Genomic DNA, 24,838 nt, shown 5'->3' with positions numbered 1-24,838 from the left:
GTGGCTCAGTCAGTTAAGTGTCCGACTCTTCTGCTCAGGTCATGATTTCACAGTTCTTGAGTTCAAGCCCCACATCGGGCTCTGTGTTGACGGCATGGACCCTGCTTGGGATTCTGTCTCTCCCTCTCTCTCTGCTCCTCACCACTTGCTCTCTCTTTCTCAAAATAAATAAAAAACAGATTTTAAAAGACATAAAGGTTATTCTGCCATGCCATATCAAAATGCATGAGGGGCCGGGCTTCCAGTGAAATATAGAGAGCTCTCTGTCACAAATATTTCAGAATTACTATAATGTGTTGATCATATTTTTTTTTTTTTTTTTTAACGTTTATTTATTTTTGAGACAGAGACAGAGCATGAACGGGGGAGGGGCAGAGAGAGAGGGAGACACAGAATCGGAAGCAGGCTCCAGGCTCTGAGCCATCAGCCCAGAGCCCGATGCGGGGCTCGAACCCACGGACCGCGAGATCGTGACCTGAGCCGAAGTCGGACGCTCAACCGACTGAGCCACCCAGGCGCCCCGTTGATCATATTTTTAATGCTTCTGTTTTCTGAAGCTGTAATTCTTATATAACAAAGCATTAGGTTCAGAAATCAGACCCGTTGTGGATTTTGGAATGAGAGCAAGTAAGAATGCTGTGTTCGAGGTCCTGACTCTTGTTTTAAATATGCAAATTGAAAAGGGGCAAAGAAAACTCTGTGATCTGCCTGAAAAGAGGTGGATATGTATGAGCTGTTAAATGGATGCCCCTACTCAGGCGGTAAAATGGGTAAAGTAGGAATAATAGGCTAGCGTAGCCCCGGGCTGTTTCTTTTCCTATGTTTGTAACTCTTTTTCTTCTGACTACACCCTCATCCTGTTTCCCTTTTCACATTGACTCTTACCATCAGAGAATGAGCATTTTACAGAACACGACTCATTCGGGGGCACATTTCTTGAGAATGGGACCCATGTTTTCTCCTTCCTTGGCCACACTGGTCTGTGCTGCGTCCCTCAGTACCTGTTACAAACTTGCCGGATGATCCATGGGGGAGCTAATGTGTGCTGTGCGCTCATCTGGAAATAAGGATGTGTTGTCATAGAACCTTCTTTTTCTTAGTAATTTGAAAATGTGCTCTTTGCCAAATTGTTCTGAATACATAAAGGAGTCTTTCCAAATACTCATCTAAGATTGCAGTCTAGGGGAGCCTGGGTAGTTCACTTGGTTGGGTGTCTGACTTTGTCATGATCTCACAGTTTGTGGGTTCAAGCCCCGCATCGGGCTCTGTGCTGACAGCTCAGAGCCTGGAGCCTGCTTCAGATTCTGTGTCTCCCTCTCTCTCTGCCCCTCCCCAGCTCACACTCCGTTTCTCTCTCAAAAAATAAATAAACATTAAAAAAATTAAAAAAAATAATTAGTTACCAGTCTAAAAATAATTTTTTCTCTTTGTTTTATTGAGATGTAATTGACATAGAGCACTGTATAACTTTAAGATGTACAGCATAATGACCTGACTTCTATAAACAGAGTATTTTTTACTCTTATTTTCTGGCACACAACATTATTCACCGTGGGAATGAAGTCAGAATATTTTATGATTTCTGCTTTTCAGAGTCACTGTTTTTCTTTTCAAATGCATGTTTAAAATTTTTTTTTTAATGTTTGCTTATTTTTGAGAGAGAGACAGAATGCCAGCAGGGGAGGGGCAGAGAGAGAGGGAGACACAAGAATCCAAAGCAGGCTCCAGGCTCTGAGCTGGCAGCACAGAGTCCGACGTGGGGCTCAAACCCACGAACCGTGAGATCATGATCTGAGCCAAAGGCGGACACTTAACCCACTGAACCACCCAGGCGCCCCAAAGTGCATGTTTTGAATGTCAGTTCTTGGAATTTCGTCCCCTTTAGATTTGCACGTTGCCAGTTTGGATACTGGGTCCTGCATACCTAAGTCGAAAGAGTGCATGTTTGGTTTCTTTTTAATGACCGACTTACAAATTTAGAAATAGCTGCACACACACTCCCTTCGCCCCTGTTTGACCCGGCAGCATCCAGGTTGTCTTCATTACAGTTTCCCTCTGTGCCAGGCACAGGGCCGGATACTTTTAGGTACATTTTCTTTGCATTCCTCCTAACAAAGCTGGCACCTAAGTATAAGGATTTCCTATTTCTCCTAGAGAAGCTAAAGCGTGGGGACTTTATCACCTCTTGTGAAAACCTTGCTCCTGAATGGCTGAGCTGGGATTCAACATGGTTCTTCAGACTCCAAAGTTCATGCTGTTTCTATTAGAACATGAGACACTCAGCCCTTTCAAATGGTAGTTGGTTAATATTTTCCCAAGAAGCAATGCTATAAATAGCGATTAAAAAGGAATGAAAAATACCAAAATGTTAAAAGTGCCATCATTGTCCATACTTCTATGGTAAATACATATTGCTTGATTGATTTAAAAAAATAAATGATCATAAAAAATAAAATTACTCTTTTTGGACTTACAGTTCTACTGCATTTTGAGCTAAATAGACTTCTCTTATTTTTTTCTTGGAATTTACTGTTCATTGGTTACTTAGTGTATACAGGGGAAAATGCATTCCTGATTTCTAAATGGACAATTTTAAAGTGATTTTTTGAACCCAATCATCAGTTAATTGAGGACTTCCCAAGTACAGATCCTTTCGTGTTTGGAAAAACTCTTATGTTTTTCTCCCAATTATTTTCAGCTAAAAGTCTATCACACTGTAAATAGGTGGGGTGAATAAAAAATGTTTAATCCTTTGCTCTTTGGGGTTAATTAACATCAATTTCTTTTTTTCCAATACCAGGTGTTAACATGTATCACCACTTCTGTGATTTTATCAATCTTTATATTACTCAGCACGTTAATAATTCATTCAGTACAGATGTGTACATCGTGATGTGGGACACCGTAAGTAAGAACATGTTCTTGGCTTCAGCTTTTTTTCAAAAAAAATTTTTTTTAACGTTTATTTATTATTGAGAGACAGAGAGAGCCAGAGCATGAGCGTGGGAGGGACAGAGAGAGAGAAAGACACAGAATCTGAAGCAGGCTCTAGGCTCCGAGCTGTCAGCACAGAGCCCGACGCAGGGCCCGAACTCACAAATTACGAGATCGTGACATGAGCCGAAGTCGGAAGCTTAACCGACTGAGCCACCCAGGTGCCCCCTTTGCTTCAGCTTTGCCTGCCTCAGTAAATGTGTGAAATGTGATGTGGTGAAATGGAGTTTTCTAACCCACACACATTTAAATATACACACATGTACACACCGATGCAGATGGGTGTGAATGTGTCTGTGCATATGCATTTACATGTATGCATACATATGGGTATGTATGCATTTGCGCGTATATATCTTTGTTCTTTGAATTTTGGAGTGAAGCCGTGGAAGATTTCTTTCCCCCTCTGGGCAGGTGAAGCCCCAGAGACTTGTGCTCAGTGTTTCTTTGAGAGAGACATGTGAAGACTGTCCTTTGCTTAACCTCTGTGACCTCCCACCTGACTCCCATGGGGAGATCTGGCCTCTGTTTCACCGTGTGGCCTCCTGTAATTACCACCTACCTTTGCTTAACTGTAGCTTCCCTTTCCTACTTGACTGATGCCAGATTGTGCTGTATCAGGTCACTACCCAGGGCAAGTCTTAGGTATATTAGCACGGTCTTTTTTTCCCTTCTCCTTCTTCCCTTATCTAGCCCCCCGCCTACCAAGGTAACCCCAGAGTTGTCCCAGTACACTCAGCTGGGAAATGGGATAATTCTGGTATCTCCCTCAGTATCATGGATGAACCATACAGTATGCGAAGAGTCACAGTGCCTGGCTCTGTGTGTTGTGTGCTCTGTGTGTTGACTATGACCATGGCAATGATAGGGAGGACAAGTGGTTTATGGTGCACATGAGAGGCTGCCACTAAGAGGTCATTAAAGTTCACCTAGACATTCCAACTCACAAGATGCTCGTAGACCCCCTCTTGGCACAAGTCTGTTGAGAACATTCTTGCAGGCAGGGCAACTTCAGGCATTTCTTCCAGGGAGAGTCCTTCCAGAAGCCTGAACAGCATAGCTCAGGTGCAAGGGGCGGGGATCTTCCTAGGGCAGGTACAGACACTTCATGTCCCACAGAGGCCACTATCTCCTGCGCCAGCTGTGTTGGTAGAGCCCCCAGGATCCCCAGAAGAGACAGCCAGCTCCAAGAGTCATCGTGCCCTTTCCCAGTCCAGACACATTGTACCCGTCAAGCCTCTTTTTAAATCGCAAACAGGGGCGCCTGGGTGGCTCAGTCAGTTGAGCTTCTGACTCTTGATTTTGGCTCAAGTCGTGATCTCACAGGTTCGTGGGATCAAGCCCTGTGTTGGGCTCCACGCTGGGCTTATAGCCTGCATAGGATTCTCTCTTTCCCTCTCCCTCTACCATTCCCCGGCTCATGTGTGCTCACACGCATGCTCTCTCTCTCTCTCTGAAAAAAAAAAAAAAAATTAAAAAAAATTTTTAGAAAAATCACAAGCAGTGTTACTTAGAAACACAGTTGGCCCCTGCCATCTTCATTTCCAGAGAGAAGAGCCAGACAGTTAAATGAAGGTTAGATTCTCGTGCAGGATTTGGGGAAGTGTTTTGTTTTCACAGATACGAGGCTCATAGTGGAGCTGCATAGAAAGGTTTCCTTTATCACTGCTCCATAGACTTGTAGTTTGATTTGAAGTCTGGGGAGAATTGGTTGATAATTATTCGCATGTGAATAATGCAGTCTTTTGATTTTCTTCTTTGCAAGTACTTTTTTTTCTTTTTTGCAATACTTTGCAACTCAAGTATTCCCTCTTGAGTTCCAGTTTTGCTACCATGACAGTTTCATTTCTTGAAACTGTTTTTGTGAGCAAAGGACGCAACAGTTCCTTTCTCTTTTCTGTCAGTGCTTCTAGGCCACCGTCACCAGCTCTCAGAAGCCCTGATGATTAACTCAGGGTTGTTGTGCCTTTAAAAAAAGAAATTTTTTAACATTTATTTATTTTTGAGAGAGAGAGAGAGAGAGAAAGTGAGAGCAAGTGAGTGGGGAGAGGCCGAGAGAGAGGGAGACACAGACTCCAAAGCAGGCTCCAGGTTTCAAGATGTCCACATAGACCCTGACATGGAGCTCGAACCCACGAACCGTGAGATCATGACTTGAGCCAAAGTCTGACCTTAATTGAGCCACCCAGGCGCCCCTTGTTGTGCCTTTTTTTTAAAAAAAAAATTACACCCTATGTTATATCATTGAATGCTTAGAACCCTCCAGGGAGTAGGATTTTTATGAACTTGGTTTACAGATGAGGAAGCTGAAGCTGTGAGCAGCAGGCGGGTGTTCTAAGAGAGCACAGTCAGCGAGGGGTGGAGTCAGGGTTCCAGGCCAGGCAGTCGGACCCCATCCTGTGCACTGAAACCACAGTGCCCTGTCTCCTCCCTATAGTCCCCTGCACATCCTATTAAGTTGACGGAAAGTTTTCTAGACACTTTCCAGAAGCTTCCTTATATCTTGTTGCATGCTTTTCCATGTTTTCCTCAAGTGGACTGAGTTAAACTGAGCACCTTCTATAGCCCTCCCCTTCTCTGCACCTTCTGGAGAGTGTAAATAGGATGCACGGCCACCATGAAGTCCCAGGTTACTCACTTAACTGGTAACTGGGCACGTGATGTCAGGGCAGGCTGACCACGAGTGGCAGGGAGGGGCAGGATGCATCTAGCTGAGCAGGGTCACCACCCTCCTATTACCTCCCTCTTTTGGGGTTAAGCATCCGGCTTTGGCTCAGGTCGTGATCTCATGGTTCATGAGTTCAAGCCCCACACTGCAGCAGTTAGTGGCTTTGGATACTCTGTGCTCCTCTCTCTCTGCCCCCTCCCTGCTTGCATATTCTCTCTCTCCTAAAATAAATAAACATTAAAAAATAAAATGAATTAAGTCATGGGAATGTAAAAAAGAAAGAAAGAAAGAAAGAAAAAGAAAGAAAGAAAGAAAGAAAGAAAGAAAGAAAGAAAGAAAGAAAGAAAGAAAAAGGTCTCTTCCCCTTCTTCTTCTTCTCCAAGTTCATTTCCCTCAACAGTAACAAACTGCAGTTAACATGTGGGAGTCCCTTATAAGACTTGACTTTAGCAAATATGAAGATATCCTCATACAAAATCTATGTAAGGATCTGTATAAGGATATAATAAAATTTATGTAGGGGTGTGTTTGTTTATATCCTTAGAGAAAATATACTCTCTCATATCCTAGCTTAGTATTATATCAGGGGCATCTTTCCCAGTGGGTACATTTAGGGTTATTATTATTTTTTTGTGTGTATGGATACATGATATTTGGTAGATGCTAGGGATATCCAACACATGCCTCAGTGCATGTATCATGTCCTGCCACCCCCCAATCATATTTCATGTGTTGCCATTTTTTTTTTTTTGCTACTTACTGAAACGCATTGAACATCCTTCCCACATACATGGGCCTTTATACACTCATCCCAGCTTTTCTGTAGGATGTATTCCTGTAAGTAGACTTTCTAAGTTATAGGTTATGTGCATGTTTAAATTGGAGACATACACAGGAGGAAATTTTATGGCATCTTCAAGAATATCCAAATGTTCTTCAACCTGAGACTAGAAAGAAGTCCTTCCCCTGTGGCAGATAATTTGAAGTTGAGGGATGTGGAAAAGAACCTTTTGGAGGTGGTCGTTACTGAATAATACATGATTTCCCTGAAAAGTCAGGATTGCTGTATTTTATTATTAAATTTTCCTTTCAAAGGTATCTTATTTTATCTGAAGTATTTTATCTCAAGAAACTGTCTCGAATCACTCTTTTAATTGCCCTTTATTTATTATTGAGCCAGAATAGGGACATTTCATTTTTGATGGTGTTGAGAAGGGCCTTTATTAGAATGGCATTGGAGAAACATCGAAGGGGAAAATTTTTTTTTATCACTACATCTAACAGTTCTCAATAACTTTGAAATAACTCTAATATGTGCAACATAAAAATTTCAAAATCTGAAAAAAGAATTGCTATAATGATAAAAAGACATGAGCATAATGTATAACCAACTGTAGACCTTGCATCTAATCCTACAATACATAGTTCTTATTTCTTTTGGCTGAATTTTTCAATCTAAGTTATACCATTTTTAAAGAAACTGATCTCCTTCCTTTAGCTGAGGGAGCATGTAATTAATTTCTACTTTGCAAAAATGGAATGCATTTGGTAAATGTACTAGAAAGACCTATTTCCCTCTGAGAGGCAATTGTGTGCAGAGGTTAAAAGCTTGGAATCTGGAAGCAAACTGACTGGATTTAATCTCAACCCTGCAAACATACCAGCACTGCCATTTATGCAAACTACTTAAATTTGTTTCTCTGTTTCCTCATCTGTAAAATGGGGATAATGGTATCCCCTAGCTTATTAAGTTTGTGGGGTGTTAATAATTTTAAGTGCTTAAAAGCATGCCTGAGATGTAGGAAATATGCAAGATGCTATTATAATTATTATTACTCTTAATGTTAATGGGGAATTGTCACATGTTACTCTTTGGTCAATGAGGAAATCATTTCTTAGAAAAACGCTCATCGGGGTGGGGTGCCTGGGTGGCTCATTCGGTTAAGTGTCTGACTTCAGCTCAGGTCACGATCTTGCACTTTGTGTGTTCGAGCCCCGTGTCAGGCTCTGTGCTGTCAGCTTGGAGCCTGGAGCCTGCTTCAGAATCTGTGTGTCTCTCTTTACCCCTTCCCCTCTATCTGTCTCTCTCTCTCAAAAATAAACATTAAAAAAAAAAAAGAAAAGCATTCATCATAGTTTAATGTTAGGACTTCCAAAGCATTTTCTTGCTTTGAAATTTCTTCAGAAGTGTATTCCATTTACCCTGATTGTTTTTGCTTACTGAGCTACCCTAGTGTGTACAAATGGTGTCGTATGTCTGTGATTTGGATAGAAGACTCACAGGGAAAAGACCCCACACCAACTACCATTCAGAGATGTGAGTATAAGAACAGATAGGGTAGAAAAACCAAATGTTTTCAGCAGACTAAGAGTATAATTGTGGTGATTACTTCTTTTTTAAATAAAAATTTTTAATGCTTATTTTATTTTTGAGAGTGAAAGAGAGCACATGCGGGAGAGGGGCAGAGAGAAAGGGAGACACAGAATCCTAAGCAGGCTCCAGGCTCTGAGCTGTCAGCACAGAGCCCGGTACAGGGCTCGAACTCACAGAATTGTGAGATCATGACCTGAGCTGAAGTCGGACCCTTAACTGACTGAGCTACCCAGGTGCCCCTTGTGGTGATTATTTTTGATGACATTCCATCAAATTAGGTATTTGCTCAGGCCCAAGATGAAAATCCGTGTTTCTTCTATGGATTTTTTGAGCTGGTTTAGCATCATTAGTTCTTAAGACTAACAAGCTTATTCGAGTATTTTGTTGCATTTTTAAAAAGCCATATTGCATCCTTCCATGGCCCTAACCTATTTTGTTTTCACTTTCAGAGCTCCTATGGATATGGTGACCTATTCTCTGACACATGGAGAGCATTTACGGATTATGATGTTATACATTTGAAAACTTATGATTCCAAAAGGGTACTGGAAACTTTCCTGAAATGTCTCTAAATAACAGTCATTACAGATGACTCACTCATCGAATAAATATTTAATACGAGTTTCTATTAGCTATTACCATTGATTTTTGACTTCGTAGTTGCTTTTTTTTTTATGACTAGAATAATTGTTTTTAACTAGGTAGCATTAAAAAACTTTTCCCTTTAACTTTTCCAAAATTATGATTTTCACTTGAGTGAAATAGTTTGCTGTTCAAAATATTTTAATGCAAAAAAGAGATTAATTAAAATTTGTTTTCTGTAATTTTAAGTACTATTTTGGTGTGGAGTGTGCAGATTGTGTTCTCTTACCTTGTACAATACCTTCATTCTTAGGTGTGTTTTAAAGAAGCTATTTTTTCCCTACTCCCCCGGATGCGATACGGGCTGTTCTATAATACCCCTTTGGTAAGCATGTCAACGGGTGTTAATATTCATATTTATACACTTATTCTGGATAGATTTTAAGATAAACGTTTATTTGTAACTTGAGAACATCCTAAATAGTACGGCAGAATGGCTCATTGTAACATGAATTATTGTTTTCATGTTAGATATCTGGCTGTCAGAACACGGGATTATTCAGGGCATTTTCCCAGCATGTGCTGCACAGACTGAACATCACACAGGAGGGCCCCAAGGTAAGGAGTACATTATAGGTTCTGACTTGGGCCTGACTTCACCCAAAATAAAAACCAATGGCACCTTTGCAGAAAAAGAAACCAGCGGAAGACAGTGTTTTCTGGGGTTAATAATTTCTTGCCTGGAGTGAGTGATCCAAAATCAAACGTCACCAGCCTATGACAGATAAATAAGGGACAGTGGAAGAATGTACTTTTTTCTCCATTCTCTTTCTCCTGTCTTTCTCCATATCTCCTTGCTCTTCCCCCAGTCCCCACCTAACCCACAAACCCCTGCTAAAAATTCCACCCAGCCAATCAAACAGAAGTGTAGTAAACAAGTTTTGTCTTCTGTGGCTAAAATGGATGCAGTGTTATTTCCTGAGGGAAGTCTGAAGGAATCAGGCTAAACAAGTACTCGTTCCCTAAATATATCCTGATTGAGTTTCATTGCTTTGTGAAAATCACATTTTAGGTTCTAGTATTCATTCATCTGTGCAGGCATATACAGCATTATTTTGCCTTTTCCTTTTGATGACAGGATGGAAGAATCCGAGTCACCATTCTTGCACGGAGTACAGAGTACCGGAAAATTCTAAACCAAAACGAGGTTAGTTTTTGGTATGCATTTTTAATACCATCATGTTGAATTTAACTTCCTGTAACTCATGTGCTTAATTTTTTTCACATTGCACTACATGCTTTGATTGGAAATTATTAGCTTTTAGCAAAGTTTGATGGCTATGCCCAGTTCATCTACTAGACTCCTACTGGGGGTCAGCAAACCACCAGTTGCCCAAACTAGCTTCGCCTTACTGTAAACGTTCACCTGCCACAACTCAGAGTGGAAACAGAGGCAGAAACTATCTCTTGTGTCCTGCCTTTACTGCCATAGATTGCCAGACATTCTGCCTCTGTACAAACTAGCGGCAAAAATGCAAGAGTATCTTTTGAGAGATGATTGATGGAGCGTGGCAATACTGTGGCATCCAGAGGCAGACTAAGTTAGAAGAGTCTCCATTCTTTTCATGACTGTGTGTCCTGGAAATTATTCACCTTTAGGTTTTGTACTTTATTTTGACAGCATCAGCTCTTAAATTATATTTAACTGAGATAAGATCACCATGCAAGGCCCTTGCCTATAACACCCTGGTTGGCAGGTGTTCTCACAATAGTATGACTGAGTCCACAAAAATGTCTTGAGCACCTGCTATGTGTTGGGCTGTATACTAGGCCCTGGAGCTACCGTAGAGGACAAGACAAGTGAGATCCCTGCCCTCACGGAACTTATGCTCTCTGGGTGAGACAGACAAGAAATAAGTAAACAAGTCCCTAAGTAAGGTGATTTCAGGTAGTAGTAAGTGCCACAAAGGAAGTAAAACAAGGTGATGGGGTAGAGGGGCCAGAGATGCAGGAGGAAGGGGAAGCAGTCAGGTGAGATACCTGAAGAGGTGCTGTTGAGCAGAGACCTGATCGCTAAGAAGCCAGCCAAGGAGAGAGCCTCCCAGGCAGAAGCAGATGGCCTGTGATGTCCAGGCTTTAGGTGCTCCAGGATAGGAGAGATCACCAGGCGGCTGTAGCACAGCAGGAAAGGTGGGGGCGACCCTAGAAGAGGTCAGAGAAGTTGGGCAGGGGGTAGGGAGGTCCCATATCCTCTCAGCCTCATAGACCTAGCTGAGAAAACGAGCAGGTTCTATTCTGGTGTGGGAGAAACCACCGTGAAGTTTTGGGCAGGGTGAGGTAGGCAGAATACCAGGCCTCCTCCAGAAGATGCCCCCATCCGAATCCCTAGAACCTGTGACAAGATTAGGTTACGTGGCAGAGGGATGCTGAGTTTGTAGGTGAAATTAAGGTCGCTTGTCAGCTGGCCTGAAAGTGGGGAGATTACCCTGAATTATCCAGCAGGGCCTGATGGAATCACAAATGGGCTTTAAGCATTCTCCACCAGAGAACCATTGCCTCTGCCTGAAAGCTCTCTGCTTAGCTGGATTCTTCTAAGCACATTTTAGTTCTGCACGTCCTTGAAAGTGGAAGAAGGAGACAGAATCCAGAAGGGAGTCATGAGGACAGAAGCAGGGCCAGAGGGATGCCACATCCCTGGCCTTGAATATGGAGGAAGAGGCCCCGAGCCAAGGAATGCAATGGCTCCTAGAAGGTGGAAACGAATTCTGTCCTAGAGCCTCCAGAAGGAGCACAGCCCTGCAGACAGCCATCTGTCTCACTGTTGGACTGCTGTCCTGCACAACATTGAGTGGGTCAGTTGTGTTGCCGTGAGCTATAGAGTCTGTGGTAATTTGTTGTAGCAGCTAATAGAAAACGAATACACAGGCAGAGACACGAACTGGCTTATTCATTTATTTGTAAACCACTTTGGCTGCAAGAGTAGGAACAGGGGGTATCATTCATGCTGTCACTGTGACCCTGGGAAGAGTTTGGACGAAGGTGATGATAGCAGAGATGACAAAATAAATGGATTTAAGATCTGTCTCGGAGGTCGAGTCTGGGATACTTCCTGGCTGAATATGTAGGTGCTTGTTCAGTTAGGCCAGGCACTGAGGATCGAGGGTGAACTCCCGGGCTTTTAGCTTGATCAGGTCAGTGGAACTGAGGTGGGAAAAGCTCAGTAGGAGGGGGATGGGGGCAGGTTTGGATGGGTAAAATGTTTTACACAAATTAGTTTGGATGCCTAACAGGCTGATCAAAATTATGCAATTAGTGTCTTGAGATCCATATGGATTATGAACATACGCTGTAATGAGACATTGATTGTAAGTTGTGGGTGGAAGAAATGAGCAGTGTGTGTGTGTGTGTGTGTGTGTGTGTGTGTGTGTGTGTGTGTGTGTTTTAAAGACCCGGAAATGCAAATCTATCTGATACCATGTTGGGGTTGATGGATAGAACCCTTATGGACAGGCAGACCAGTAGTATATATTGGTAGAGGTAACACATATTGAGTGCTAATTATATGCCAAGAATATTACTCTATGTTCCCCATTGCTTCCCGCAAACTTGTGAGGTACATATTTTGTTATTATCCTCTGTTTTAGAAAAGAACACTGAGGCTTAAGCGATAAAAAAAAAAACATGCTTGAGGTCACGCAGCTGGTGAGCAGAATAATGGAGGCGGGGGTGAGCTGAGGTGGTCAGAGTCTGAGCCTACTTCTGAACCAGAGACTGCCACTGCTCTAACACAAATAGATGTGACAGGAGGCCGTGTCGGGAAGGCTGGCGAAGGAACATCATCCATCCAGTGGAAAGGGGTGGTGCTGGGTGCTGCCGGTCAGCCGCCGACATGTTCACATCCGGTCACACAGATCGCCCGCACCATGTTGCCCAGAGGTGAGATCTGGAAGTTCAGATCTGAACTCTAAGCCAACGAGCACCCACTGGCTGCTTTTGTCTCAGTAATTGGCATCACTTGAGAAGGTAGCTACCAAGCAGAGAAGAAAGCACGTTCGACTCTACCTTGATTCGTGAATACATAATAAAACCCCCCATGCTCTCATTGGATGGTGGTTCCTGCAGTCCTGCCCAACCTCAAGGTCGAGAGAGCTCTGGCCACCTCCATGGTGTGACTAGAAATTGTGAACAAGAGCCTGTTTGCCAGGGGACCCTCTGAAACAAGTGATGTGTTTTATGTGGACACATCTTATTACGGGACCCGGGCTCACGCCCTGGGATTAATTCCCTCCTGAAAAACGGATTCTAATCTGTCCTCCCTCCTTCAGCTCCTTGACATAAGCAGCATATTTATGGGAGTTCAGGAGCTGTCTAGAGAGAGAAACTTCCATTCTATGTGTGTGTGTGCGTGCTTAACGGGGGTGGGGACTGGATGTAAATCCCTGTCTGTTGCTTTTAATACATGGGAGAGTACAGGGTACTGGCTGAGAACACAGGTTTGGGGGTCAGATGACCTAGATTTAGTTTTGGCTGTGCCATTTGCTAGCTGGGAGATTCTGGGAAAGGTCCTTAACATCTTTCAGCCTCTGTTGTATCATTTAAAAATAGGCATACGGGAGCACCTGGCTGGCTTGGTCGGTAGACCCTTAATCTCAGGGTTCTAAGTTTGGGCCCCATGCTGGATGTAGAAATTAATTAAAAATAAAATCTTTGGGGCGCCAGGGTGACTCGGTTAAGCATCCAGCTTTTGATTTCGGCTCATGTCATGATCTCAAGGTTCGTGAGATCAAGCCCCACATCAGGCTCTGTGCCAAGTGGAACCTGCTTGGCATTCTTTCTCTTTATCTGTCTCTCCCTCTCTCCCACTTGAGCTCACATGCTCGCTCGCTCTCTCTCTTTCAAATAAATAAACATTAAAAAAATAAAATCTTTAATAAAAATAGGCATAAAAATATTTACTCAGTATGAGACTGTATGAGGATTAAGTGACATTCACCAAAGTACCGAGCAATGCCAGCACAATTGAAGGGATACTTTGGTTACCATTGCTGTCATAGGTCGGTTCAAGATGGCTTAATTGTGAGGGACAGAGAACCATGGCTGTGTTTCTGGTAATAGGTTAATCGTGCTTTGTTACTTTGTTTGCTAAGAGAATAATTGTTTTTTCTGTGTAGAAGTATTGAAAACATTTTTCTGCCAAGAATTTAGCGTTTTCAGAAGATAAGGTCCAAAACACAAGTGGTTTGTCTGAAGTGAGATAATGGGTAGGGAGAAAACTCTTAACATAAAACCTGGAACAAGGTAGGTGCCCAGCAAATACACATTGAGAAATTGAAGGAATAACTAGCAAGTAGTAACCATGGCCGTTAACGCCTACTGGCTTCTGTGCCACTTTGCTCTCATGAATTTTTTTTTTTTAACGTTTTGTATTTATTTTTGAGAAAGAGAGAGAGAGAGAGAGACAGAGTGCGAGCAGGGGAGGGGCAGAGAGAGAGGGAGACACAGAATCCAAAGCAGACTCCAGGCTCTGAGCTGTCAGCACACAGCCTGATGAGGGCTCAAACTCACAAACTGTGAGATCAGGACCTGAACCAAAGTCGGACACTTAACCTACTGAGACACCCAGGTGCCCCCCTCTCATGAATTTTCCGCTCTCAGCCCAATGACAACCCAGCACAGCAGGATTTTAGGGTGGTAGAACAATGTGACCAAGGGGTGAAATCTGCATTTGAATTCAGTTAAGGGTTAAAACACTAAACCTGAATGATATGTAATACCTGAAAAGTATTTTGTATGAAAAACAGAAATTTTAAGACTCAGAGGAAAATAAAACAGAAGAAAAAGAAAAAAAGAAATTCTAAATGTTTCTGTTTTTTCCCTAGCTGGTAAATGCACTGAAGACAGTATCTACACTTGAGGTTCGGATTGTCGATTACAAGTATAAGTAAGTGATACCTCACCCTTGAGCAGACACTGTCATCTTTGGCTTGGATGCATTAACAGGGGTCGAAGGATTTTTTCAAATGGTAGCTTTTGGCGCTGATAGACCAGGGAGGGACAGGCAGAAGCATCAGTGAGTGTAGCCAGCAGGGAAGGGCCCCAGGGCAGGAGAGGGCCCCTGGTGGTGATAGGGGTTGCACCAGGGCACAGGGGCAGTCACTTTTCAGCTCTGTGGGGTCCAATATTTCAACCCCATCTCATTTTTCAAGAGAAGTGAGGAACCGAGATTTTCATTTGAAATTTCTGTGTTTTTATTTATTATTATTATTATTATTATTATTATTATTATTATTTTAAATGTTTATTTTTGAGAGAGAGAGAGAGGGACAGAGTGTGAGTGAGGGTGGGGCAGAGAGAGAGAGAGGGAGACAGAGAAGCCAAAGCAGGCTCCAGGCTCCAAGCTGTCAGCACAGAGCCTGATGCGGTTCTTGAACCCACAAACTATGAGATCATGACCTTAGCTGAAGTCGGATGCTTAGCCTACTGAGCCACTCAGGCGCCCCTGACATTTCTGGATTTTTAAAAGTTGGCAACTAATTCTGAATTTAAAAAATATTACTGGCCTCATGTGTCCTTCTAGTTGCCACATTTCAACTCTTGACCTAAAATTAGTTATATGGGAATAATTTGAGTGTCGTAGAATAATATGAGTTTTCTAAAAAATATTAAAAAGTATTTATACTTCTTTTAAAATTCCAACAGAAGTAAAAGGCTTAGAAAGACACAATATGCCTCGCATTTACTGTCTAGGTAATCCCTGTTGATAGAAAAAACAATGATGCTGTAAAATAGATGTTCCTGGTTGGAAAAGTCAAGCAGTATTGAAAAAAGCGCAAAAGGAAAGGTGAAAACTCTCCTCCATTTGCCCCACTCACAGTCACTGTCTTGTTTTCCAAATTAAACACTATAAAGAGTTTCTATGTTAAAAAAAAAAAAAGCATACGTATACCAGCATATGAATGTCTATAATAGGTTAGAAGCCAGTAAGAGGCGCATCTGTCTGGCTCAGTCGGTAGAGCATGTGACTCTTGACTTCCAGGTCGTTGAGCTCAAGCTCCATGTTGGGTGTGGAGGAGACTACTTTAAAAAAAAAAACAAACTTACCAGTGAGCATGGGATTTCCGCACCTTATTCACCATGCATGCGTTCACTGATACAATGAATCTTTATGGTGTGTCTGCCATGAGCTGGGCACAGCCTTTGAAATAGGAATCCAGATATGGAGGATGGCATGGCTCTTGTCTTCAGCACCGTAGACAATGAATACAAATACACAGCAATCTTAAGAACAGCTACGATTTGTTGAGACTTACTGTTATGCTTCGCTTGCTTTATCTCAGTTCTCCCTCTGGTCTTACGAAGTTGGCAAAACTATTACTGTTTTACAAATTACACTGTGCAGTGGTGACTACCATCATTGCCACAGGAAGGAAGAAGAGGGCCGGACGTCAGGCTGCAGGAACTGGGGAGGCTCCGTTGTTGACTGGCTTTTAAGAAACCGTGCCCCGTGCAGGTTTCCCAGCTGAAGGAGGAACGGCAGTAAATTCAGACATTGCCAATCTGAGGGAAGCGTTACTAACATAATAGATGGAGCTTTGCCTCCTTATCCTCAGACATTTTCCACACCGGCTGACTCCAGGGTCATTCCTACCTGGGCAAATACGCACCCTTCCTGTGGCATCAGTTGGCATTCCTTGAGAAACTGAGGCACGTGTACCTCGTGTGAAGCACACGCATGGTGCCCTTGGCTTCTTTCTCTGTGTGGAATGTGGGGTTTTCATTTACTTCGAGAGGAAGCTCTTTAAAGAGGAGAAGCTGGAAAAATAAAAATAAAAATAAAATAATAAAGAGGAGAAGCTGGGATTTCACATTCTCTTCTTAAATCCAAAATAATCTTGGTAATTTTTTCTTCCTTTCTTTTTTTTTTTTTTTACTTTGGGTAAGAGGGAATGGGAGGTCTAATTCCATTATGTATATTCAGAATGTTATACTTACTGTAGCCTCACTTCAGTGGACTTTATTGGCACTGACTTTCAGTTCAGAGTTTGCATATCTTTTAGGGTCTGGAATTCCAAGGACACTTTAACGATCTTGATGTGCATAAAATTTGAGGATTAGTCTGTTGCAAAGGCAGGACAATGCCCTCGTGGTATCTGAGATAATTTTAGGTATACCCAGATGGCATTGAATGAACTCCAGTCTCACAAGGAGAATTTATTTTACAAAAAAACGTCCTTTTGTTATCTTAAGGAACTAGTTTTCAGCTTGATTCTAGTATAACATAACATCTCTGTAGTGCCTGCTAATTTCCTTTTTTCTTAAAGAAAGAGCAGGCCTTCGGCTCACAGCTCTTCCTTCAATAGTACCTACCTAGATTTGAAACTTTTTCATTTGATTGTATCCGTCTTTACAGTTTTGTTTGTCATGCACTACTGGTTTTTCATTTAAGACAGCTCTCAAAGTTTCCTTCTAAAATAAATGCACTTAGGGGCTCCTGCCTGGCTCGGTAGGGACAGCTGACGGCTCTTGATCTCAGGGTTGTGAGTTTGAGCCCCACGTTGTATAGAGATTACTTAAAAATAAAATCTTTAAAAAAAAATACATTTAAGTTTTTTTTTTTAAGTGAGCTTACTTAGAAAACAATGTTAAATTACTAAATAATTAACTTATTAATTATTGGAGTAGTCTTGGACTTGGCAAAAAGCCATAGTGGCATGTGATTTAAATTGGGAAAGGCACTTGTATGAATACTGTTACCATGAGTCAGGAGCTAACTCAACCCAACAGTCTCTCTCTTCTCCCCTCTGTCTTCTTTTGTTCTATGTGTTCACAGGGAACTTGGGTTTTTAGATCAGCTGAGGATCAGTCATAACACGGACATATTTATCGGAATGCATGGAGCTGGTCTTACCCATTTACTCTTCCTTCCAGACTGGGCTGCTGTCTTTGAACTGTAAGTGTTTGGAGACAACTTGTACACTGAGGCCACAAATAATGCTTTTTGTGCATGGCTGAGACTGCCATTCAGAGCTTCAAAAGGTGGAATACTTTTTTAAAAACATTTTTTATGTTTATTTATTTTTGAGAGCAAGAGAGACAGAACGTGGGTTGGGGAGGGGCAGAGAGAGAGGGAGACCCAAAATCCGAAGCAGGCTCCAGGCTCCGAACTGTCAGCACTGTGCCTAACACAAGGCTTGCACCCACGGATCTCGAGATCATGACCTGGGCTGAAGTCGGACACTCAAAGACTGAGCTACCCAGATGCCCCCAAAAGGCAGAATACTTAATCATTACCAGAAAGTCACATCATACAGGCATCTAGAGAGAAAACAGACCTAAAACTAAATATGTGAAGTCTGTAGCTGCCATTACAGTTAGCAAGCAAACAATCTTTCTCTCTCCATCTCGGTATGATGTGGGAAATGGGAGTCTGTGACTTCCTTCCTGAAAGCTCGTTGCTGTGTCCTTCTCAGACTGGGACCATCTCTCTACACTCTTTGCCATCATGCTGATAAAAAGGAACCTGTATACTGCATACCTGTGTTCATGGCACCCTTATTCACGGCAGCCAAGATGTGGAAGCCACCGAAACGTCCATCAGCGGATGAATGCATAAACAAAATGTGGAAATGTGGGTATATCTGTATATCTCCAGTAGAGCATTACTCAGCCTTTAAAAAGAAGGAAATCCTGTCACGTGTTACAACACGGATGATCCTTGAGGACATTATGTTCAGCTAAATAAACCACTCCCTGAAGGACACATATGGTGTGATTTCACGTATGTGAGGTACCCAGAGTAGTGACATTCACAGAGACAGAGTAGAATGGTGGTTGCCTGGAGCCCACAGGGGAGAGAAAAATGAAGAGTTCGTATTGAATGGAGTCACGTTTCAGATTTGCAAGATGGGGAATTTCTGGAGAATGGTTGCATCGTGTGAGTGAGTGCACTTAGCACTACTGAGCTGTGTGCTTAAAAATGGTTACGACGGTAAATTCCATGTTGTGTTTTTTTTTTTTTCAAAAAATTTTTTTAACGTTTATTTACTTTTGAGACAGAGAGAGACAGAGCATGAACAGGGGAGGGGCAGAGAGAGAGAGGGAGACATAGAATCTGAAACAGGCTCCAGGCTCTGAGCTGTCAGCACAGAGCCCGACGTGGGGCTCGAACCCACGGACCGTGAGATCATGACCTGAGCTGAAGTCGGACGCTTAACCGACCAAGCCACCCAGGCGCCCCCATGTTAAGTGTTTTCTACCACAGTTAAAAAGAGAGCGAGTTCAAGCACCTGTTTGTCTCATGAAGAGCACAGCTCCAAAGCACAGGCCTACCATGTTGCCTGCTGCTCACTGATTCTATACTCAGGGAAAGCGAGGCCTCAAGAGGACAGTGATTTTCCTGGGGTGCTCCTCTAACTGGGTGGGCGATGATAGAGACATGGCCTTCTCCCCCTTAGTGATTCTGCCGTAGACACCACACCCCATCTTTAGTTCTGGGCATGCCACCAGTGGCTACTGTTCCCCCATTTTGCTCTTTGTGTCTGTATACCTAGATGTTACGGTTTCACTTTAAAAACCACTTCATTCAGTATTTGAATGAGAGACCATCTAGGAAAAAAAATTGTGAAGTTCCAACAGTTTGCAAAAATATTTGAAATACAGATACATTAGAGAAATAGCCAGATAATTATGGATTCTATCTGAATGCTTCATTTCTCCCAAAGAGAGGGAGAGAAAGAAGAAAGGAAGAGGTGGTTGATAGTGCTCAGGCAGGCCTTGTTGCTCAGCTGACTAGGTTTCCATTTCTGCTTCCCTAGCTATGTGCCCTTGGATGTGTTACTCCCCTAAGTCCACTTCCATGTGTGTAGACTGGATATTAGGAGATAATACCAAGTCCACAGTCAGTCGGCCCTCTTGATAGACTTTAGTTCCCTGCATTCCTTGATCCTCTTTGGATATTTTAAAGTTAAGGAGCACCTGGGTAGCTCAGTCGGTTGAACGTCCGACTTCGGCTCAGGTCATGATTTCAGTTTGTGAGTTCGAGACCTGCGTCGGGCTCTGTGCTGACAGCTTGGAGCCTGGAGCCTGCTTCGGATTCTGTGTCTCCTTCTCTCTCTGCCGCTCCCCAACTTGTGCTCTGTCTCTCCATGTCTCTCAAAAAATAAATAAATGTATAAAAAAATTTAAAAATAAAGTTAAAGTAGTTCACTTATGAAGATATTTAAAAAATAATCTCCATCAATCTTGTATACTGTTTACACGACCTTTTGCAGGAACATATTTGGGAGGTGTGTTATTCCCCAGACAGGTGTTGATTTGGCAAAACCCCTGGACACAAGTCTCACGTGTGGGTGCCCTTGTGCCCTTAGGTACAACTGTGGAGATGAGCGCTGCTACTTAGACCTGGCCAGGCTCAGAGGGATCCATTACATCACTTGGCGAAGGCAGAATAAAGTCTTTCCTCAGGATAAGGTAAAGTTCAGTGACAAAACTCACCTCTTTTTTTTCATTTTAATTGGTTTAAAGTGTCTGATTAATATGAAAAACTGTCCTTAAACTTCAGTCCAGAGATAAACTGTCCTCCGAAAATAGTGAGTTGTATTTTATATTTGCAAGTTGGGAGAAGGGAAATTAATCACTCCCTATCTTTATGTTGAGAAGACAACTTTGTGAAATTTGAGCCTCGAAAGATCTTTTAAATTATATACAGGAGAGATCAGCAAACTATAGACTGCTGGGGCCAAATCTAGCCCACCCCCTGTTTTTATAAATAAAGTTTTATTGGGACAGTCTCGCTTCTCTGTTTCCATGTCATCTTTGGCTGCTTGTGCATTTCACTGGTGGAGTTGAGTAATTGTAACAGATACTGTTTGGCCCACAGAGCTGGAAAGATGTGTTACCCGGCTCTGTACTGAAAAAAAATTGCCAGTTTCTGATGCAGAGCATAAATTAAAATGGTTGCCTTGGCCAAAGTAAAATAATTATGTTCCTATTCCGAAAACCATGTCATTAGTGACTTACAGCTCTGTGATTGTTTGTTTTTGCAGGGCCACCACCCGACTCTGGGGGAACATCCAAAGTTTACCAACTACTCTTTCGATGTAGAAGAATTCATGTACCTTGTCCTTCAGGCGGCAGACCACGTATTACAACACCCGAAATGGCCGTTTAAGAAAAAACGTGATGAGCTATAAATGTGCCAAGTCTGTTTATAAAAGTCTGTTTGTTTAAACATTCCACCACCCAGGCTCTCACAGTTAAATAAGTAAAACAACTAGTTATCTCCTAACCCCAAATTACCTTTTCTGGACCAAAACATGCCTTCAGGATATTACTTACATGTTTTAGAGTCTTTAACTGTTTCCCATGATTTTCGTGTCATAGCTATTTATCAAGATACTATTTTTGCACTGAAAACTTTACTTTTTATAGTTTAAAAATAAGGCATGGGCTCGCTGATGTATTTGAGTTTCTTAGGTATACCAAAGTTGTCAACCTTTTTGGCTTTAGAATTTGTAAATGTTTTTGCAGATGACAATGGGATTATAATTCTAGTGGCTTCCAATGTGTTTCTGATATATTTAAGTAAATTCACAGCAGCTTTTTTTATTTGCCAAAATCTGTTCACGACACTTTGTGGTAGGAAAGGAAAACAACATACTACACACACACACACACACACACACACACACACACACACACACAAACACCCCATTGTGATTCTCAGCACCAGGCTATAGGTAGCCTACTCCATGTCAGAGATCAAACAATGTTCTACCCAGGTCTGTTTTACTCTCTCAGAGTCCAAAGTATCTCCCATAGAATTCTCTGCTCTATCTTTTTAATAAACTCCAGGCTACATGCACCAAGAACCTCAATAAACCATGCCGTTGCATCAATTAATATTCCCATATTTCATATGCAAATCAGGTTTTCCCCAAATGCACCAACTACATACGATAAAAATAAATTAGACCATCCGTTAGGACTGCTTTGGATACCTTCTAGCTGGTGGCCACTAATTCCTTCTTAGCCCTGGAGAGCAGTTAGGTTGAATTTCTGTATCACATGGTGGTTTCGGTGCAGGTATTCGTGACTGCACACGCCTGTGTGATGCTTCTGTCTCCTTTTGCACGGGAGTGTTTCCCTTTGAGCTTGCAGACTCCAGATTAGCTACATGAAGAGACTGTTTCCCTATCAAAAACAAAAACCAAAAAAAAAAAAAAAAAAAGTAAAGACACATGTGAATTCTCCATTTCAAAATGAAAAAGCAGCCCATGAGAAAGTGCTGTTGATTAAAAAGAATATCTGAAATGCAGTCCCACTCTCTGGGATTAATTTCTTACTGTTTATGAACTTTCAATCCAGGGGTCAGAAACCATGGATTTAATTTACTACGAAATGTGAAGTTTACATTTTATTAACACTTGAGAAATCTAATTTAGAGATGAATGACTTCTATTTTTTAAAGTAGATGATTAACAGAGCTGAAGATTTTTTTAAAAAAACATTTTAGCATTGTAAAAAAAAAAAAAATAGGCAACAGAGTAGTAACTTGAGAAACCCAAAATATTTTTTTATATGGACCTTTACAGAACAAGTTTGCTGACCCCTGCTTTAAAGGTTTATGAACAGTCTTCCAGAGTTTAGGGATATTTATTAAAATCTCTGTAAAGAAAGTAGTGAAGGACTATAGTAATACTTTTGATTTCGATGTGAAAATTGTGTAAAAAGAATCACAACACATGAATATTTAAGTGAGTGGTATGGCTGTGCTTCGTGCAGAATAGAGTCACTCCTGGGAAAAGATTTCACTTTAAAAGAAATTTAGGGGCGCCTGGGTTGGCTCAGTCGGTTGAGCGTCCGACTTCAGCTCAGGTCACGATCTCGCGGTCCGTGAGTTCGAGCCCCGCGTCGGGCTCTGGGCTGATGGCTCAGAGCCTGGAGCCTGCTTCCGATTCTGTGTCTCCCTCTCTCTGACCCTCCTCCGCTCATGCTGTCTCTCTCTGTCTCAAAAATAAATAAACGTAAAAAAAAAAAAATTTAATAAAAGAAATTTAAAGGCAGCATTATACTTTTAATCAGAGCAGTATAAACTTCTAAAAAAAGTATCTGAAAAAAATGTCAGCGTTGAGCTTACCTCATTTTAAGAAGTGTGTAGAAATACAATTCTACAGACTAGCAAGAATTCCAGAAATTGAGGACATTTTCATAATGCAACTATTATATTTAAATATTTTACATTTATAGAGAGAATGCTTTTATATAAACACGAGTACATGTAACACTTTATGGAATTAACTTTTGTCAGACTTTTTCTATGGGAGCAAAAGACCAAATGGTTATAAAATTTAAATGTAAGGAGTGCTTTTGAAAATTAAGTCTTGAAAACAGATTTCATTGTTTGTACATTTTGGGTATGGCTTTGAAATAAATCGTTTTATATTTTATTTGAATACCAGAACAATTTTTAAGGTTTTCTGCGTCTTAATGCTACACCCACCCTTACTTTTTGGCAATCTGGTGGCTCTAGATTATAAAAATAAGTAGCTCACTGATGAGGAATTCGGTTTAAGCAAAAATTATGCCTTACGTTTATTTAGCAGATGATTCTACGATGCTTTCCCAAATGTATTGCATAACTTTTACAAAAATGACAGAAGAATTATTCCCATTTCTCACGTGAGGAAAATCAGACGCTGTTTAAGGGAGAGGACTTCCCTAAAGATCACAGTTCTTCTGGCCCCACATCCATAAGCTTCCGTCCTTTCACTTGCTTTGCTTGTTCAGCAAATACCGAGTAACTACCATGTACCAGTTACTGTTTTAGGTTCTGGGAAAAGAACAGAAAAGTGTCCTTGCCCTCATGGAGCTTACGTTCCGGTGGAGGAGACAGACAGTAAACAATATAAATAAGTGAAATTACACTGTGTGCCAGATGCTGATACACGCTACGGAGAAAACTAAAGCCGGGAGGGGCAAGGGATGTAGATTTCTTGGGGGAGGCAGAGTCTGGTACACTTAAGTGGAGGATCAGGGAAGGCCTTCCGATTTGGAATAGGTGACCCGGGAAGCAATGCAGGGAGATAACTGGGCCAAGAGCATTCCAGGAAGCCAAAAGAGTACGTGCAAAGGCTCTGAGGCAGGAGCATGCCTGGCAAGTTTGAGGAGACACAAGGAAGCCAGTGCAGCTGGAGTGATTGAGGGGCAGAGGAGTAGGAGATGAAGTCAGAGAGGTTCTGGGACTGGGGTGCAAGTGGCAAGGCTCCCATCCTTTGTTTCTGATAAAAGGGGAGTTGCTGAGTTGCAAACAGGAGTAATGATCTTGCCTTGAACAGGGTAACTCTAGCGATGATGATAGGAGTAGACTGCAGAGGGATGTCTTAAGGTCTGTTCTCTGGGAAACAGACTCTGAGATGGAGATGTGTATGTTGTGTATTTCATATTGTAGAAGGCTGTGTGGACCATATGTCTTCTCTGCCCCATCTTATTATTTGTTGGTTCCCCCTCAAGTTTTTAGAAATGTAAAAACCATTCTTTAGATGTTTAAAGAGAGCAGAGGGGTAAAGGAACTTACTTAAAGCCACGCAGCTAGGAAGTAACAGATAGATTGGATACTGGGCTTCATTTATGAAGGAATTTAAACAAGAAAGTTTACAGGTAATGAAGGAAGGAAAATAGGAAGGGAGGGAGGGAAAAAAGAGAAAAATTAGCTGGGAAAATAGAGAATCGAGAAAATAGTTCTGGATTTAGGCCCTTTCTTGCAATTACAGAATCGTTTTCTTTGAAACACAGCCAATGGAGAGAGAATTTGAAAAATACGTGCTTTTTCAAAACTAGGAGCATTTAAAATTATCTCAGGTATTATTGCCTTAGAGCAACCAGTTGTTTAAAACAACCTATTCCCATCCAAGGACTGTTGACAGACATTTTAACACCTTTCTTCTCTTTTAGCTTATTGGGGCATGTCAAAAGGTGTCATAAGCATTCTTGTCATAAAAGAAGTGGCTTAGAGCAGCGCATAGACCGCGTCAGCCCTCGCTTTGGGACGGTAACGCATGCATTGACCACGCGGTGGCAGTCAAGCCCTTCCAAGTGGTCTCTGTGTGGCCTGAGGCCCGGCGTTTTCATACCATTATAACATAGATTCCAGACACCTGAGTGACAAAGTAAGACCTTGTTTCTGCATATGGATACATTTGTTTCATTCCTTTGTGTTTTTT

The 24,838-nt window shown here is 41.9% G+C and overlaps 1 protein-coding gene across 4 annotated transcripts in view; it reads left to right on the top strand.

Moving 5' to 3' along the window:
- Positions 1-23,071, top strand: part of EOGT (EGF domain specific O-linked N-acetylglucosamine transferase) — a 38,306-nt gene extending 15,235 nt beyond the window's left edge. For 3 of the 4 annotated variants that reach the window (XM_053897698.1, XM_019469757.2, XM_019469756.2), the window contains exons 9-17: positions 2,801-2,904; positions 8,486-8,578; positions 8,932-9,003; positions 9,150-9,236; positions 9,757-9,825; positions 14,498-14,559; positions 17,449-17,568; positions 19,985-20,087; positions 20,663-23,071. In XM_053897698.1, coding sequence (XP_053753673.1) covers positions 2,801-2,904; positions 8,486-8,578; positions 8,932-9,003; positions 9,150-9,236; positions 9,757-9,825; positions 14,498-14,559; positions 17,449-17,568; positions 19,985-20,087; positions 20,663-20,809 — 857 coding nt within the window. In that variant the 3' untranslated portion in view covers positions 20,810-23,071. Of the gene's footprint in view, positions 1-2,800; positions 2,905-8,485; positions 8,579-8,931; positions 9,004-9,149; positions 9,237-9,756; positions 9,826-14,497; positions 14,560-17,448; positions 17,569-18,088; positions 18,247-19,984; positions 20,088-20,662 lie in introns of all 4 variants that reach the window. The other variant, XR_008420434.1, reaches the window with a different exon arrangement.
- The last annotated feature ends 1,767 nt before the right edge of the window (positions 23,072-24,838 follow it).

The sequence above is a fragment of the Panthera pardus genome, unplaced genomic scaffold (assembly GCF_024362965.1).
Source record: "Panthera pardus isolate Hobbes unplaced genomic scaffold, ASM2436296v1 HiC_scaffold_8, whole genome shotgun sequence".
Taxonomy (NCBI): domain Eukaryota; kingdom Metazoa; phylum Chordata; class Mammalia; order Carnivora; family Felidae; genus Panthera; species Panthera pardus.
This window is presented reverse-complemented; position numbering and strand designations above follow the sequence as displayed.